Genomic DNA, 12,421 nt, shown 5'->3' on the forward strand with positions numbered 1-12,421 from the left:
TATTAAACTGTTGCAGCATACACCCTTATTATATCCTATGCTGTATATACTGAATAATCCTCTGCTATATTATGCATTATATTCCCTAATTATATAATGGGGTGTACAGTATATATGTATATTATATACTGCTTCACAATTATATCTGCCTTAATTATATATACTGTGCACCCCAATTATGTTATACTCTACATAACCATTATATTCTGTATGTATGCGTTCTAAGATGATTAATGAAGGTGATGTCTTTAAGTTGTGATGAATGTTTCAGTTATTGGTACGTCAATTGCCCTTTATATTATAATTGTTAAGGTATGATAGCTATGTTTTATGATTTGAGCCCACATGGAATGCTGGGAGGTGTACATGTGTATGTTGTGTGTGTATTTAGGTCGGTATTGTAACCTTATTCACTCTTCTCCCTTTATCAGTGAATAGTGTCTTTTTTAACAGTAGCTCCCTGATTTTCTTCAGCTATTAGTTTGTGTTCTGTTAATATTGTTTTACACCTATATCATATACATGCATGTTATAGTATACTGCTGCATTACAATATACATACACATTATTCACTGTACATCCTTATACCACTTTATAGTATATTTACACTTTAAATCATATGGACCCAATATACACACAATGCATTCCTAAATTGCACATTCCTTGAGCCCACAGAGCATTGTATGTATATAAGGAGTTGGCCTCTTAATTATCACCAATAGAAATGACTCCCAAAAGTCATGTGGAAGCACTCCTTTTTTGTGTTGGGTACTGGGATAGTGACTCGGGCAGCCTTACCACAAAACCCCCAGGTCTTCAGTACCCATCATTGCTCCACTTGGTGGTCAGCCACAGCAGTGGCTGGGTCTACCACTAGTGCGACAGGTGCCATGCTCCGGGGCCCATGGAGGTAATGGGGGCCTGCTGCACGGCAGAGGGTGGTGGCTGCGCTTCCCTTGTCCCCCCCCCCCTTCCTGTATCAGTGGCCAAAGCTCATTAATTCCCCCTCTGAGCCACAGGTGGTACTGGTGGGTGCAGCTGTTTTAAAATTACAGCAGTAGGTTTCATCTCTACACCAACCACCAGACCATATACCACGTACCACGTGTGTGTTTATATTCTAACATGCATAGTTTTATTTATTTTACAATTGCTAATAGGTATTTTTCCCTGAATCCTATTCCCAATAATCCCGCTCCTCAAATATGTTTGGCCACCCCCCCCCCCCCCCCCCTGTTACTGAAGTGGGCAATTTTATTAAAGACAAAACCCAATTTAGCCTTTGTCTTTTTAAAAAAAAAAAAATTGGCGCTTTAAAAAAATGACTGGATCTGTCGCTTAGTAAATATACCCCTAAGAATCAGCCAAATCTAGGAGCCAGCAGAATACTTTAAGGGGCCAGGAAATTTGTACATCCATTGACCTCAATAGAGATAACTCCCAAAATTTTGGAGCCAACAGTGATTTTGTGTCAAAATGTATTGCTGTGGTCTTCTACAAAGAAATGAACTAGCCAAGTTTTTTATTGGCTAGAAAAATACATTTATTGTATGTGTGTATGGTACGGTACATGGTATACTACAAGGAGTGTAAACTAGTGTTTTGATTCTTGCTCAGTTCCACCTTATTTTACAGCCTTACAGAATATCTGAGGCTTATAATATACAAGTCTTTGTGTACAGTTGTGCAAAGTTGAGTAAAGTACAACACATTGTACTCAATGGTCTCCCATATATCTGTCTGATGGTCACTTATATCTTCCACGATTGTGTCAGAGAATGTCGATGAACCTGCACCAGCGGCTCCGATAATTACCTGGTACGGTATAAGTGTCAGAGACTGAGTACATACTAATTGTCCTCTTCACACAGTGTCCTAAAACAACTGATTTATACGATCATGTACTTCTCTAGAATTGTAATAAATGGAAAAAACCCATAAAATGTTGTAGTGTAATTCACACTGATTTATGTAGGAGGAAGTCACTGGATTCTGCATTGATAATGAAACACTATAACAGTGTTCGCTAACCTGCGACACGCCAGGTGTTGTGAAACTACAAGTCCCAGCATACCCTTCCAGCAATAAGCTGCTTTATATTTGCAAAGCATGCTGGGACTTGTAGTTTCACAGCACCTGGAGTGTCACAGGTTAGCCTACACTGCACTATAAGAAAAATAAGCCCGCGCTCGGTATATCCCACATTATATATGGTACCAGCTGCTTGGCAATATAAATGCACATATATGTATACAAACCAAAAAGACAGTTGTCAGCAAAACTGCATCAAAAATCCTTTAAACTGCATATCTGCTGATATGGCTGAACAAATACATATGAGATTGTGACTTATTAATTCATGGGGAGCTACTGACATCACTGAGGCTCAGGACACCTCGTGCCTCATTCCTCTTTGATGTCTCTCAATCCAGTCCCCAGGGACCCCAACAGGGCATGTTTTCCATATCTCCATGCTGGAGCACAGGTGTAGTCGTTACTGAGTGATACAATGTAACAGATCCACAGGTGGTATAATTAGATCACTGCTCACCTGGAAACCTACCCTAGTTCTTAGAGTTCTGATAGGTTGAATATTTGGGTCAGCCCACAGCGTCTGCCTGTACTGTGAATGTGGAACAGGTGAAGTAAAGCAGCTTCTTGTGATCAGAATTCTCAGCAGGTTGTTTAATTTAGAATATTCTGACAATGGATTAACAGGTGACCTTGTCCTGTGCTGTCATAATTGGGGATCAAATACTTGGTCCCTGGTATAAATCTGAAACAGTGGTCCTATATGAATTCTAGATTATTGACACTGTTTTAATGGAAATATGAATTTTTATTGTCCTTATTTTCTACGTTCCACACCCTGCGTGCACTGGTTTGTGCTACAGGGCCTTTAAGACCAATTTTCATTTTGACTTTGGTCCCAGACCTTATTATTATTCCTATAACCTAATATGACAACCAGGATGCAGCCTGCGAGTGCGTTGGCCTGTGCTGTATAACCTGTGTACAGAAGATATTAATCTGCACTGCTCAGCTCTCCAGTAGCTGCTGCAGAGATTGTTATTAACCTGTAAATCGTTGTATAGAGACGGTGGGGGGAGGAGGACGAGAGAAGAGGTTTTTATGTCTGCTGCAAACTGCCTTCACTTTACTGCAGTGTCTGACACAACCTGTTCTGTAATGTGATAGGTGTGTGTGCGTCTGCCAGTCCTTCTGGAAAGGTATGTGATGGGAGGTTAACCCTGTGTGATCCTGGGGGACTCTTCTGCTGTATTAATGGGGTCCGGCTGGAGGGGTTTGTGAAGCTGACAGGGATTGGGTTTGATGTATTCATCCAGTTCTGTGTCCTCTGTCTGAGCACCGTGCTGGAGGACTCTGCATGGAATATAGGACATTATAGGGCCTTGATCATTCCTGGATTCCCAGTCACTTCCTGTTCTCAGATTGCTGCATTCCTGACAAACAGCTGACACACCCGTGTGGGTCACTCCCAGCGTGCTCACATACATTCCCTATGTATCATGTGTCTGTTAGTTGCGTGTTGTGTGTGTTCTGTCACCCATAGATCTACACCTCTGTTTAACTGCATAGTCTGTCTGGTCACTGCAGTTTCAGATTTACCAACATAACCGATCTTCTAATGCACATATACAGCTGCAGCGCACAATATTAATCCCATGTATAATGTCTGCAGTCCTTGAGCTATAGTCCAGATAATACCAAATCGCTGCACTTCTCTGGCAAATAGTGTAAAGTGCCTCAGACTACCTGTAGCTCTCCAGTGGTTGTGGGATCAAAGTTCTCCGCATGTTATCAGGTCTACCAGAGGTGAATCGGGCATGCTGGAACTTGTAGTTCCACAACAGCAGGAGAGCCACAGGTGTGGAAACATAACTGAGGACTGTCAAACAGCCGTCACTTGATCCTTTATTACTGCGTGTCCCATGTAAATGATAGAATGTGTGTGTGTAGCATGAGCCAGTACTATACAAGGATTGTAGCATTTTGAACCTTGCGTGTTTCTTTGATCTTCGTGTAGTTGCTGTCCCCCTAATTCAATCTCATATCAGTGGAGGATTCAGCTCCAGCTTGTGTATTACCCTCTGGCCTGTCACAATGAGCTCACACTGAACTCTGGATAAAGCTTCCTTTGTTCCATGTCCTGCATTGTGTAGTGTTGTACCATCGAAGCAGTTTTTGCAGATGTATTCTGTTTATTCGGAGTGGTGGTTTGATTTATTTATTTTTAGTGTCATTTGTAACAGTGATTAACGTTTTCTTCTCATGCTAAATCCCAAATCTGCAGCTTCCAGGTTTGATCTGATTTTCTGACGCTGGACTCTCTCCAGCCCACAGCGACTGAGTCTGATGTGCGCATTTGTGTTTCAGTGACAGAGGTTTGAGCCTCAAAATAGAGCTGCGTGTTGTCCGGAGGCGAGATGATGAACCCTTTCTGGAGCATGTCGTCGGCTGCTGTACGGAAGGTAGGAAGCAAGAGCCAAGTGGTCACATAATGTCGTTTTATTTGTGTGTGTGTCAGGAAAAAAGATTGGTGCTTCATCGTGTATAACCTGGGGTTCCCCACGGCATTGTATGTCTTTGTTTTTGGACACCCCCATCTCCCCCCTCACTCCAACAAGTGACACTGCAATGGTCAGTGGCTTTATTTAAAGGTAATTTCAGCTACATAAAATCTCACCCCCCCAAACTTTGCAATAAGTAATTGGATACATTGCCAATATCACAAAACACATCTGTCATATTTCTGTCCTGTAAAAGTAACCCATTTAATGATTAGATCTAGGTTTGACTGCTCAGAGTACAATAAAACATGTAATAAGTAAATGTTTTCATCCTAAACATTGGTCTTTAAACATTCAGAGCAATTTCTATTCAGACTTTCCTATGTGTTGTATGCTGAGCTTCCTATAATGTCGGTGAAACTTAACTACTTTTTAAAATCTACTTGCTAAATAAAATATTACATATTGTAGAATAGTGATGCAGAAACAGAGCGTGTTCCCGTGAGCGTAACCGTCGGCCTGATTGGTTGTAGTGTCTAATACCCAGTCTGCACCACTTTACAATTGGAAACAAACCCTGTAATAAACAGAGTATATTGGCCCTATACAAATAAATGTTCTTATGGCTCAGTGATCACAAGATGAATACAAGCATTGCCTTATTTTTGTTTTTAATTATTCCACAAGGACATCAGAAACCTACACGCTATTGCTAAATCTTATTCATACTTTTTTCGTTCATGAGTTTGTAAATGTAGATTTGCTCACAGAGCTCTTTGTATTCTTTGAATATACTAATGGTAGAGTTTCCATTACGTGGGCAGGGTCCTCATTACCTGCTGTCCCTCGTACGTCCGGCCACGTCTCTTGCTGAGTCCCCGTAGCATTACTCGCTCATCTGTGCTACTTGCGTGTATTAACTCATCTACTTCCGTATCTGACGCTACGGAATCTGGCGTCTGATAAATAATGTATTGTGGGTGGCTGGAGATATGGTTGAAGTTTGTTTACCATTCATGAGTTTATTATTTGAGGATTAATAGATAAAGTGTGAATAAGGTTTAGCACTCGTGTGTAGGTTTGTGATGTCCTTGTGGAATCTATAAAATCTGTTTTTGTTTTTCAGAGACCAGACAACGAGGAGAAGATTGGAACGGGGGGCGACCAAAAAATCAGCCCCCCTCGGTCCTCGTCGACCAAAAAACAGCTTCCTTCAATACCCAAGAATGCAGTCCCAATTACCAAGCCCATCTCCCCGGCCCCTACTGCGCAGTCCACGAACGGGACGCATGCGTCCTACGGTCCTTTCTACTTGGAGTATTCTCTTCTGGCAGAGTTGTGAGTTTTCCTAAATTGCATTATATGTGGGTTTTGTGGTTTAGTATTTTTCCTATGACCCTCTCTAAGTAATGACTTTTCTGGATGCAAAAACTCATTCTTTGTCTTAAAAATAGGGTGGATAATTTTTGTGATACTTGTCCTAAAACTGGAAACATGGAGCTACTGACAATGACCATCTTAATCCCGATGCTAACACTGGCACACTGATCTGTCCCCTCTCTGGTGCTTGGAGTGATATATTGGGTGGGGCGGGGGTTGTTCATGATTCCGCTTCATAGCAAAGTATAGACAACGTGCTGTAACCCATAGCAACCAATGAAATGATTACTTTTTGTCTTCTAAGCTACTAGAAAAATGTGTTTAGAATCTGGTTGCTATGAGCTCCAGCACATGGTCTGCTCCGCTGTCCGTGTAGTATCCATTAATGACACCCCCTCCCCATCCCCAGTAATAGTATCACATCACATAGAGCATCGGCAGACAGCAGATCTCAGGGTGCCATCCTACCAGCGTTCATCACGCACTGCCATTAGCTTGAACTGCCTTCCATTCAGCAGCCAATGAATGCTACATACTGCAGCCCAAATGGACTCTCCGGGGGATGCTCCCGGAAATAATATTGAAATGGTTGCAGTATCCTTGGGGATTGATGATCCTTCTTTAGAGGTGTTTCGGCTGCAGTCTGCACCGTTCAGATGTAATGATAGGACACACTCACAACAGAACGTATAGGACGCCTTCCTGTATACGGGACTGGTCCGTTATATTGCTATAGCTGTAACTGATCGTAGAGACTTGTTACACAACTAACAATTCTTTTCTTCCGATTTCTTTCCCAGTACTCTGGTGGTGAAGCAGAAGCTGCCGGGGGTCTATGTGCAGCCATCGTACCGCTCCGCTCTGAGTAAGATGCTTATAATCTCCGTTATACACAGTTTATGGTGCGTGTAGTACATGTGAGCTGTAACCCGTAGCAACCAGATATTTCCCCTATTAGAGCCTCACTCTGCACCGATCGAAGCTGGTGTTCATAGATCACACTGCTGCTGACAGGGCAGGTTGGGTATTGATTCCAGCCAGGTTATAGGACATAAATAAAGCAGATTGCAGTATATATGTTAAGTATAACTCACTGGTTAGTATTCATGAGGCTGTGAGACTTGGATTTATGGGCCAGTACAGGGGTGTTCTTGGTAATGATTGGGTGTGCCCTCCCCCCTCGTCTGTTCGTGTGTCAGAAACAATCGTCAACGTCTGATTAAACCTGGATCGATCTTGTCTTCACAATAACTTTTCTTCTTTCGTTTGCAGTGTGGTTTGGAGTCATATTTATAAGACACGGGCTATACCAGGACGGAGTATTTAAATTCACTGTCTACATCCCTGACAACTACCCCGACGGAGAGTGTCCGGTGAGCGATCAGTATAACATGGTATCAGTGCTGGCCAGCTGCAGTTATATTGTACCTCCTGCCATAAATTCACCTGATCATCTTGTACAACCAGCAGTTTAGACGTGAACCCATCCAGTTCATTAGTTTGTCCGATTTAAATGGCATTAAAACCTGAAACACACGTGGCAGTCTATCTATGCATCAAACTGCCTCATAGTAGATTATAAGCGTTCTGTATGTAGTAAATGGAATATATATACTATATAATACTTGTCCGTTCTCTATCTTAGCGCCTTGTCTTTGACATCCCCGTCTTCCACCCTCTTGTTGATCCGCTGTCCGGGGAGCTGGATGTGAAAAGAGCGTTTGCGAAGTGGAGGTGAGTTTTGAGGCTGCTCTCTGGGGATCTCGGCCAGCGGACCCCCGTGGAAGCCCCTATTATCCCGCTGTGATCCTCTTCTACATTAATGATCTGTATTGTTATACGTCGTATGTGCTCTTGTCCCTTTCAGGAGAAACCATAACCACATATGGCAGGTACTGATGTACGCACGGAGGATCTTCTACAAAATAGACACCGCCAGCCCCTTAAACCCAGAGGCTGCAGTACTGTAAGTGGGGAACGGGGGGGGGGCTAAAAATTCTGTTTTGGCTGCAGCTCTATTTTATTCAGAGCCTAAATGTTTTTTTTATGAAAGGAAGCAACGCTGTTCTTTTGAGAGATTATTTATAACGTGCATGCTGCCATGTTTCTGTAAATGTCCATCCCACAACTAAAGTCACTGACTTGGATTAATAAACCGGCCCATTGTAACAACCTACAATAAAGGTTTTATCCGTTTACTAATAACTGTTAATGTCACAGTGAAGAGGAAACCTTTTATTATATAATTTACATGTGTGAATACATTTTTTATTTGGAGAATTTATTGGGGAGGGTTTGGTTTCGCTGAAACTAATTGAACTGTGTGATTAAAATATTTTTTAAACTCTTTTTAGGGGCATATTCAATTGACGGCGGGATTGCCGAAAATCCCGGCTCAAAAAATATTACCGTTATTACGGTAATATCTCGCTGGATTTCAGCTCGCAGCTCCCTGAGCGAGTAAATTACCGTATTAACTGTTTTCCCGCGCAGGATTACCGTAATAACGGTAATATTTTTTGAGCGCAAGATTTTCGGCGATCCCGCCGTCAATTGAATATGCCCCTTAATGTTGGAGTCATTTTAATGCTTTATAGCAATGTCACTTTAGCAGGTGTTAAGCAGTAACATTGAAAATTGTTGTCCAATTGTTTGTACGTAGAAATTTTGACCTGGACAGAGGGTGATGTCTGTATAATACAATCTCTGTCTGTCTTTCATCCTCTGTGTCTTTCTAGGTATGAGAAGGATGTTCAGCTGTTTAAGAGCAAAGTAGTGGACAGTGTTAAACTATGCAATAGCCACTTATTCAATCAGCCGAAAATAGAGGATCCCTATGCAATTACGTAAGTGGCATGATCGGGGAACCAGCCCGTTGGGTGCGATAAACCAGACTTTAATCATATACAGAGAACTTATTCAGCGAATTCTGTGATGTTTTAATCAAATCTGTCCAAGATGCCATCTGTTGTATTGGTTAGAGATACATGTACATCTCTTGCACCAGTCTGCATGTAGTGGAAATCTGGGCCCTGTGTGATTGGTTTGCAGTCTCCTCTGTTGAGGTTAACGGAGACAGTGGTATCATAGGCAGCGTTAGTGGCATGCTATGCTTTAGTAATTGAGCTTTTTGCCCTAGAATGTGCTCTTTGTAAACTTTGAAAGTGTTGTGAGGTGGAAATTATTTGATGGGGTTTCTATCTGAATGTTACCCAGGATTCCACTGTAAGGTTGATTAATAGTAAGACTGAATAATGTAGTAATTGTACTTTAATGCTCCAAATTTGGGTTTGTTGTCATTTTTGACTTTTTTTTTTTTTTTTTTCTCTTTCCAACCCCAGGTTTTCTCCCTGGAATCCAGCATTACATGATGAAGCCAGAGACAAAATGTTGGCACCAAAAGTACGCACCTAGAGTATACCCTTTACCGAGTCTGTTGGGATCCGTTCTGTTCTCCTCGCTGCATTATGAGGATAATCATGTGATCTAGAAGTGGAATTAGATTGAAAGCTTAGCGCAAGTGTCTGAGATTTTCTTCCTATGTCTTAGAAACTGAGTCTATGTACTAAGGCAAATCTGGAGATAGGAGCAGCTCATTGCTCCATATTTCTCTCACGTCACTTGACGTGGCCTCTGGTTGAGGGTGTCCACATGGTAACGAGATTAACCATTCATGTAGAGTATTATATATGGTGCCATTGTGATGCAAAGTATGAGCACTGTGGTTTAGGATTCATCAGTACTTAGAGTCCGATATATTCTATCACAAGGTGCTAATCTGTGTATTATAACCTGCAATAAGATGAGTATTAGGTGGGGAGATGCAGCCTGACTTATGAGTGTTTCAGCATCTACTGTCCCAAGGGCCACAGATGTTTTCTGTTTATGCAATTGTCCACCAATCATATTCATAGATGCACGCCCACATCCCTGGGACCGCCCCCATAAAGTGACTCTTGTGGGTTTATCTGATAGTGATGTCAGTTCAGTGTCCATCTCGCTTTCGCATGAAGAGCGCCCCCTACGTTCAGGTAATATGAACTGAGTTTAACCTCCATTATATCCTGAATGTGAGAGGGGAAGCTGGAACTTTATTACGTTTATATTGGAACATTACACTGATCAGCGTGTACTTTCTGTGAAAGCGCAAAGGGCATCCCATTATTAAGTACCCATAAAAGTCCATCTGTATTCCCCGCCCCCCCCCCCCCCCCCCCTCCTTCTCCAAATGTATATTTATCCACCCTGTCTTAGGCTTCACTCTACAAGGGACATTAGATCTGGCTGATCCATCAGACCAAGATACATTTTGAATCCTCACTATGGCCCCCAAGTCAGATTTTGCAAAGAAGAAAATTGTGCTGTTTTTCTGCATTTTTAATAGGGGGGTCTTTTAAAATGTAACTTAACAAATATATTTAGCAAGTCTTGCCCTCATTCTATCAGTAACTAGTAGCCCCTGTAGAGTATATGTAGCACGTGGCTTCTCCTCTGCCGTGGTACAAGATGACACCGTGGTGCACTCTCCTCTGATTGGACAGAGCTCTGTGTCACCTAACAGACTGCTCCCTGCTGCAGGGACACGTTCTGTAGCTTATACAGCGATGTCCTTACGCCGTTGTGTGTGACCCTGGGAGATTATATCCTATATAATAACCAGACACGATAAGGTTTCTACACCTGGGTGTAAGTAACAGTGATCTCTACCACTATGGCAAATGGATGTGGTCCAGGTCAGATGATGAACTAAGAGTAAGAAGCGTTGGGGGTCTGACTATTGTTTGTTATCAGTGACGTTACCAGCGTATAACACAACACAGGCAAAACTTTACTCCTAAAAGTCTTTTTTTAAATGCACTTTCAGTCGACTTTATCTTCCTGACAGATTTGTTTGTTGGTTGCCCTTGAATATAACTACTGTTTTAGCTCATGGCTGGTATACAGCTGTATTTACATAGTTGTTCTATCATCAAATATGAAATCTATAGAAATAAACCGCTCTGCTCAGAAGATAAAGTTGTCTGATGGATTACCCATTTGATGGTTAAGTTGAACAGTGATTGTAAAAGACATGTGTTCACCCTTCATAGCTGCTGGGTCTGATACACAACTTGTAATGTTTATATCTTGCACATCTTATGGGTCGCTGAGACCACTGTGTGTCTGTAATTGCACAAGAGCGTTCTAGACACGTTCATGGACTAAAATTTCATTTAAAAACCCAACAATCGGGACAGTTTAATTTTCCAACCCTTTGATCTGGCTCTTTATTAAAACCTGGTTCTAGAACGCTCTTAATGTTGCACTGTGTGTGGAAGGGCAGTCCGTGCTCCGATTTATTTGGCTACAAGTTTGGGAAGGCGACCTTTAACCTCTCCGTTTGTAGAGCCGTTTGGCTGTGTGAGCCGGTGTTCAGCTGCCTTTCTCTGTTTTCCCACCTAGAAGAAGTCGGAAGAGCAGTATAAATCTATCCACGTCTCCGGCCTGTCCTGGGTGAAGCCCGGATCTGTTCTGCCGTTCAGTAAAGAGGAGAATGCTCTGCAGACCTAGCGCCGGCGGCACAGAGCGCAGGATCGGGCCACAGGCGGACTGTAATAATCCTTTAATTATGGCATTGACTGTACGGAAGAAGATGGGAGCATCGCGCTCTCCCAGCAAGATCAGGCTTTTAATTTTATTTTACGGATCTCCAGCCCGGATTGGGATTTTATCTGTCTCAAGGTTTCATTAGTTTTAATTTAATTTCCTTTTTATTTGCTTTGTTTTTAAACACCCCCCTTCCCGGGGTAATGGAGCATTGGGGATGAAGCTGAATGTTTGCGGAGAAGCGGTCTTCGATCCAGGGGGGGACCCCAGGAATTGCGTGCATGCTTCGGCTGCTTTCTTCAGTGCTTTTGGCAATGGGGAGCTGTAAACCTCCCTTATAGAATGTACATGAGGTTTTTTTGGGGTTGCTGGATTGGACTTTGTGGGTCTTTGTAACTACATTTGATGAACACTAAATATAACAGATCTGTAGTATAACGGTTTTAAAAATGCCTTTTGTTTGTGTAAATACAGTTAGAATATTAAAATTGTAAATATCGTGTGTGATAAATCCACATCTAGCACTTTTGAAGGGGAGTTTGGGAAGTTTGTGTTTTTGGAAACAGGTCCCAAAGTGTATTTGTGTCTCGCACACTGGAGGCAGCCATTTTGTCGGTTGGAGTAATAACTGCCTGTGCTTTTCGTTGGTATCTAGAGAATTGATCGGCTGGGTGGATATTGGTTCAGCCCACAGGACGTCTGCCTCTGCTGTCTGTAGAGCACGGGGTACGCATGGAATGGGTAAGGGGTACACGGTAGCGCAGACCGCTCACGGCATCGGTAGTGATGTCACACAAGAGCACATCAGTCCTGGTGACTATCTGCAGAAATGGGGAACTTTTTTTCTTTATTTTGCTTAAAAATCACTTGTGTTCAAATTGTTTTGTTTTACTTCATTGAATAAACGGATACATTTGATGCCA

The 12,421-nt window shown here is 42.3% G+C and overlaps 1 protein-coding gene across 2 annotated transcripts in view; it reads left to right on the top strand.

Moving 5' to 3' along the window:
- The window catches only part of AKTIP (AKT interacting protein), a 13,947-nt gene extending 1,526 nt beyond the window's left edge, over nt 1-12,421 (top strand). Inside the window, exons 2-10 of one of the 2 annotated variants that reach the window (XM_075189261.1) lie at nt 4,399-4,493; nt 5,659-5,870; nt 6,713-6,777; nt 7,185-7,285; nt 7,558-7,646; nt 7,780-7,878; nt 8,651-8,758; nt 9,254-9,314; nt 11,358-12,421. In XM_075189261.1, the coding sequence (XP_075045362.1) occupies nt 4,449-4,493; nt 5,659-5,870; nt 6,713-6,777; nt 7,185-7,285; nt 7,558-7,646; nt 7,780-7,878; nt 8,651-8,758; nt 9,254-9,314; nt 11,358-11,462 (885 nt within the window). In that variant the 5' untranslated portion in view covers nt 4,399-4,448 and the 3' untranslated portion in view covers nt 11,463-12,421. Of the gene's footprint in view, nt 1-4,398; nt 4,494-5,658; nt 5,871-6,712; nt 6,778-7,184; nt 7,286-7,557; nt 7,647-7,779; nt 7,879-8,650; nt 8,759-9,253; nt 9,315-11,354 lie in introns of both variants that reach the window. The other variant, XM_075189260.1, reaches the window with a different exon arrangement.

The sequence above is a fragment of the Mixophyes fleayi genome, chromosome 10 (assembly GCF_038048845.1).
Source record: "Mixophyes fleayi isolate aMixFle1 chromosome 10, aMixFle1.hap1, whole genome shotgun sequence".
Taxonomy (NCBI): domain Eukaryota; kingdom Metazoa; phylum Chordata; class Amphibia; order Anura; family Limnodynastidae; genus Mixophyes; species Mixophyes fleayi.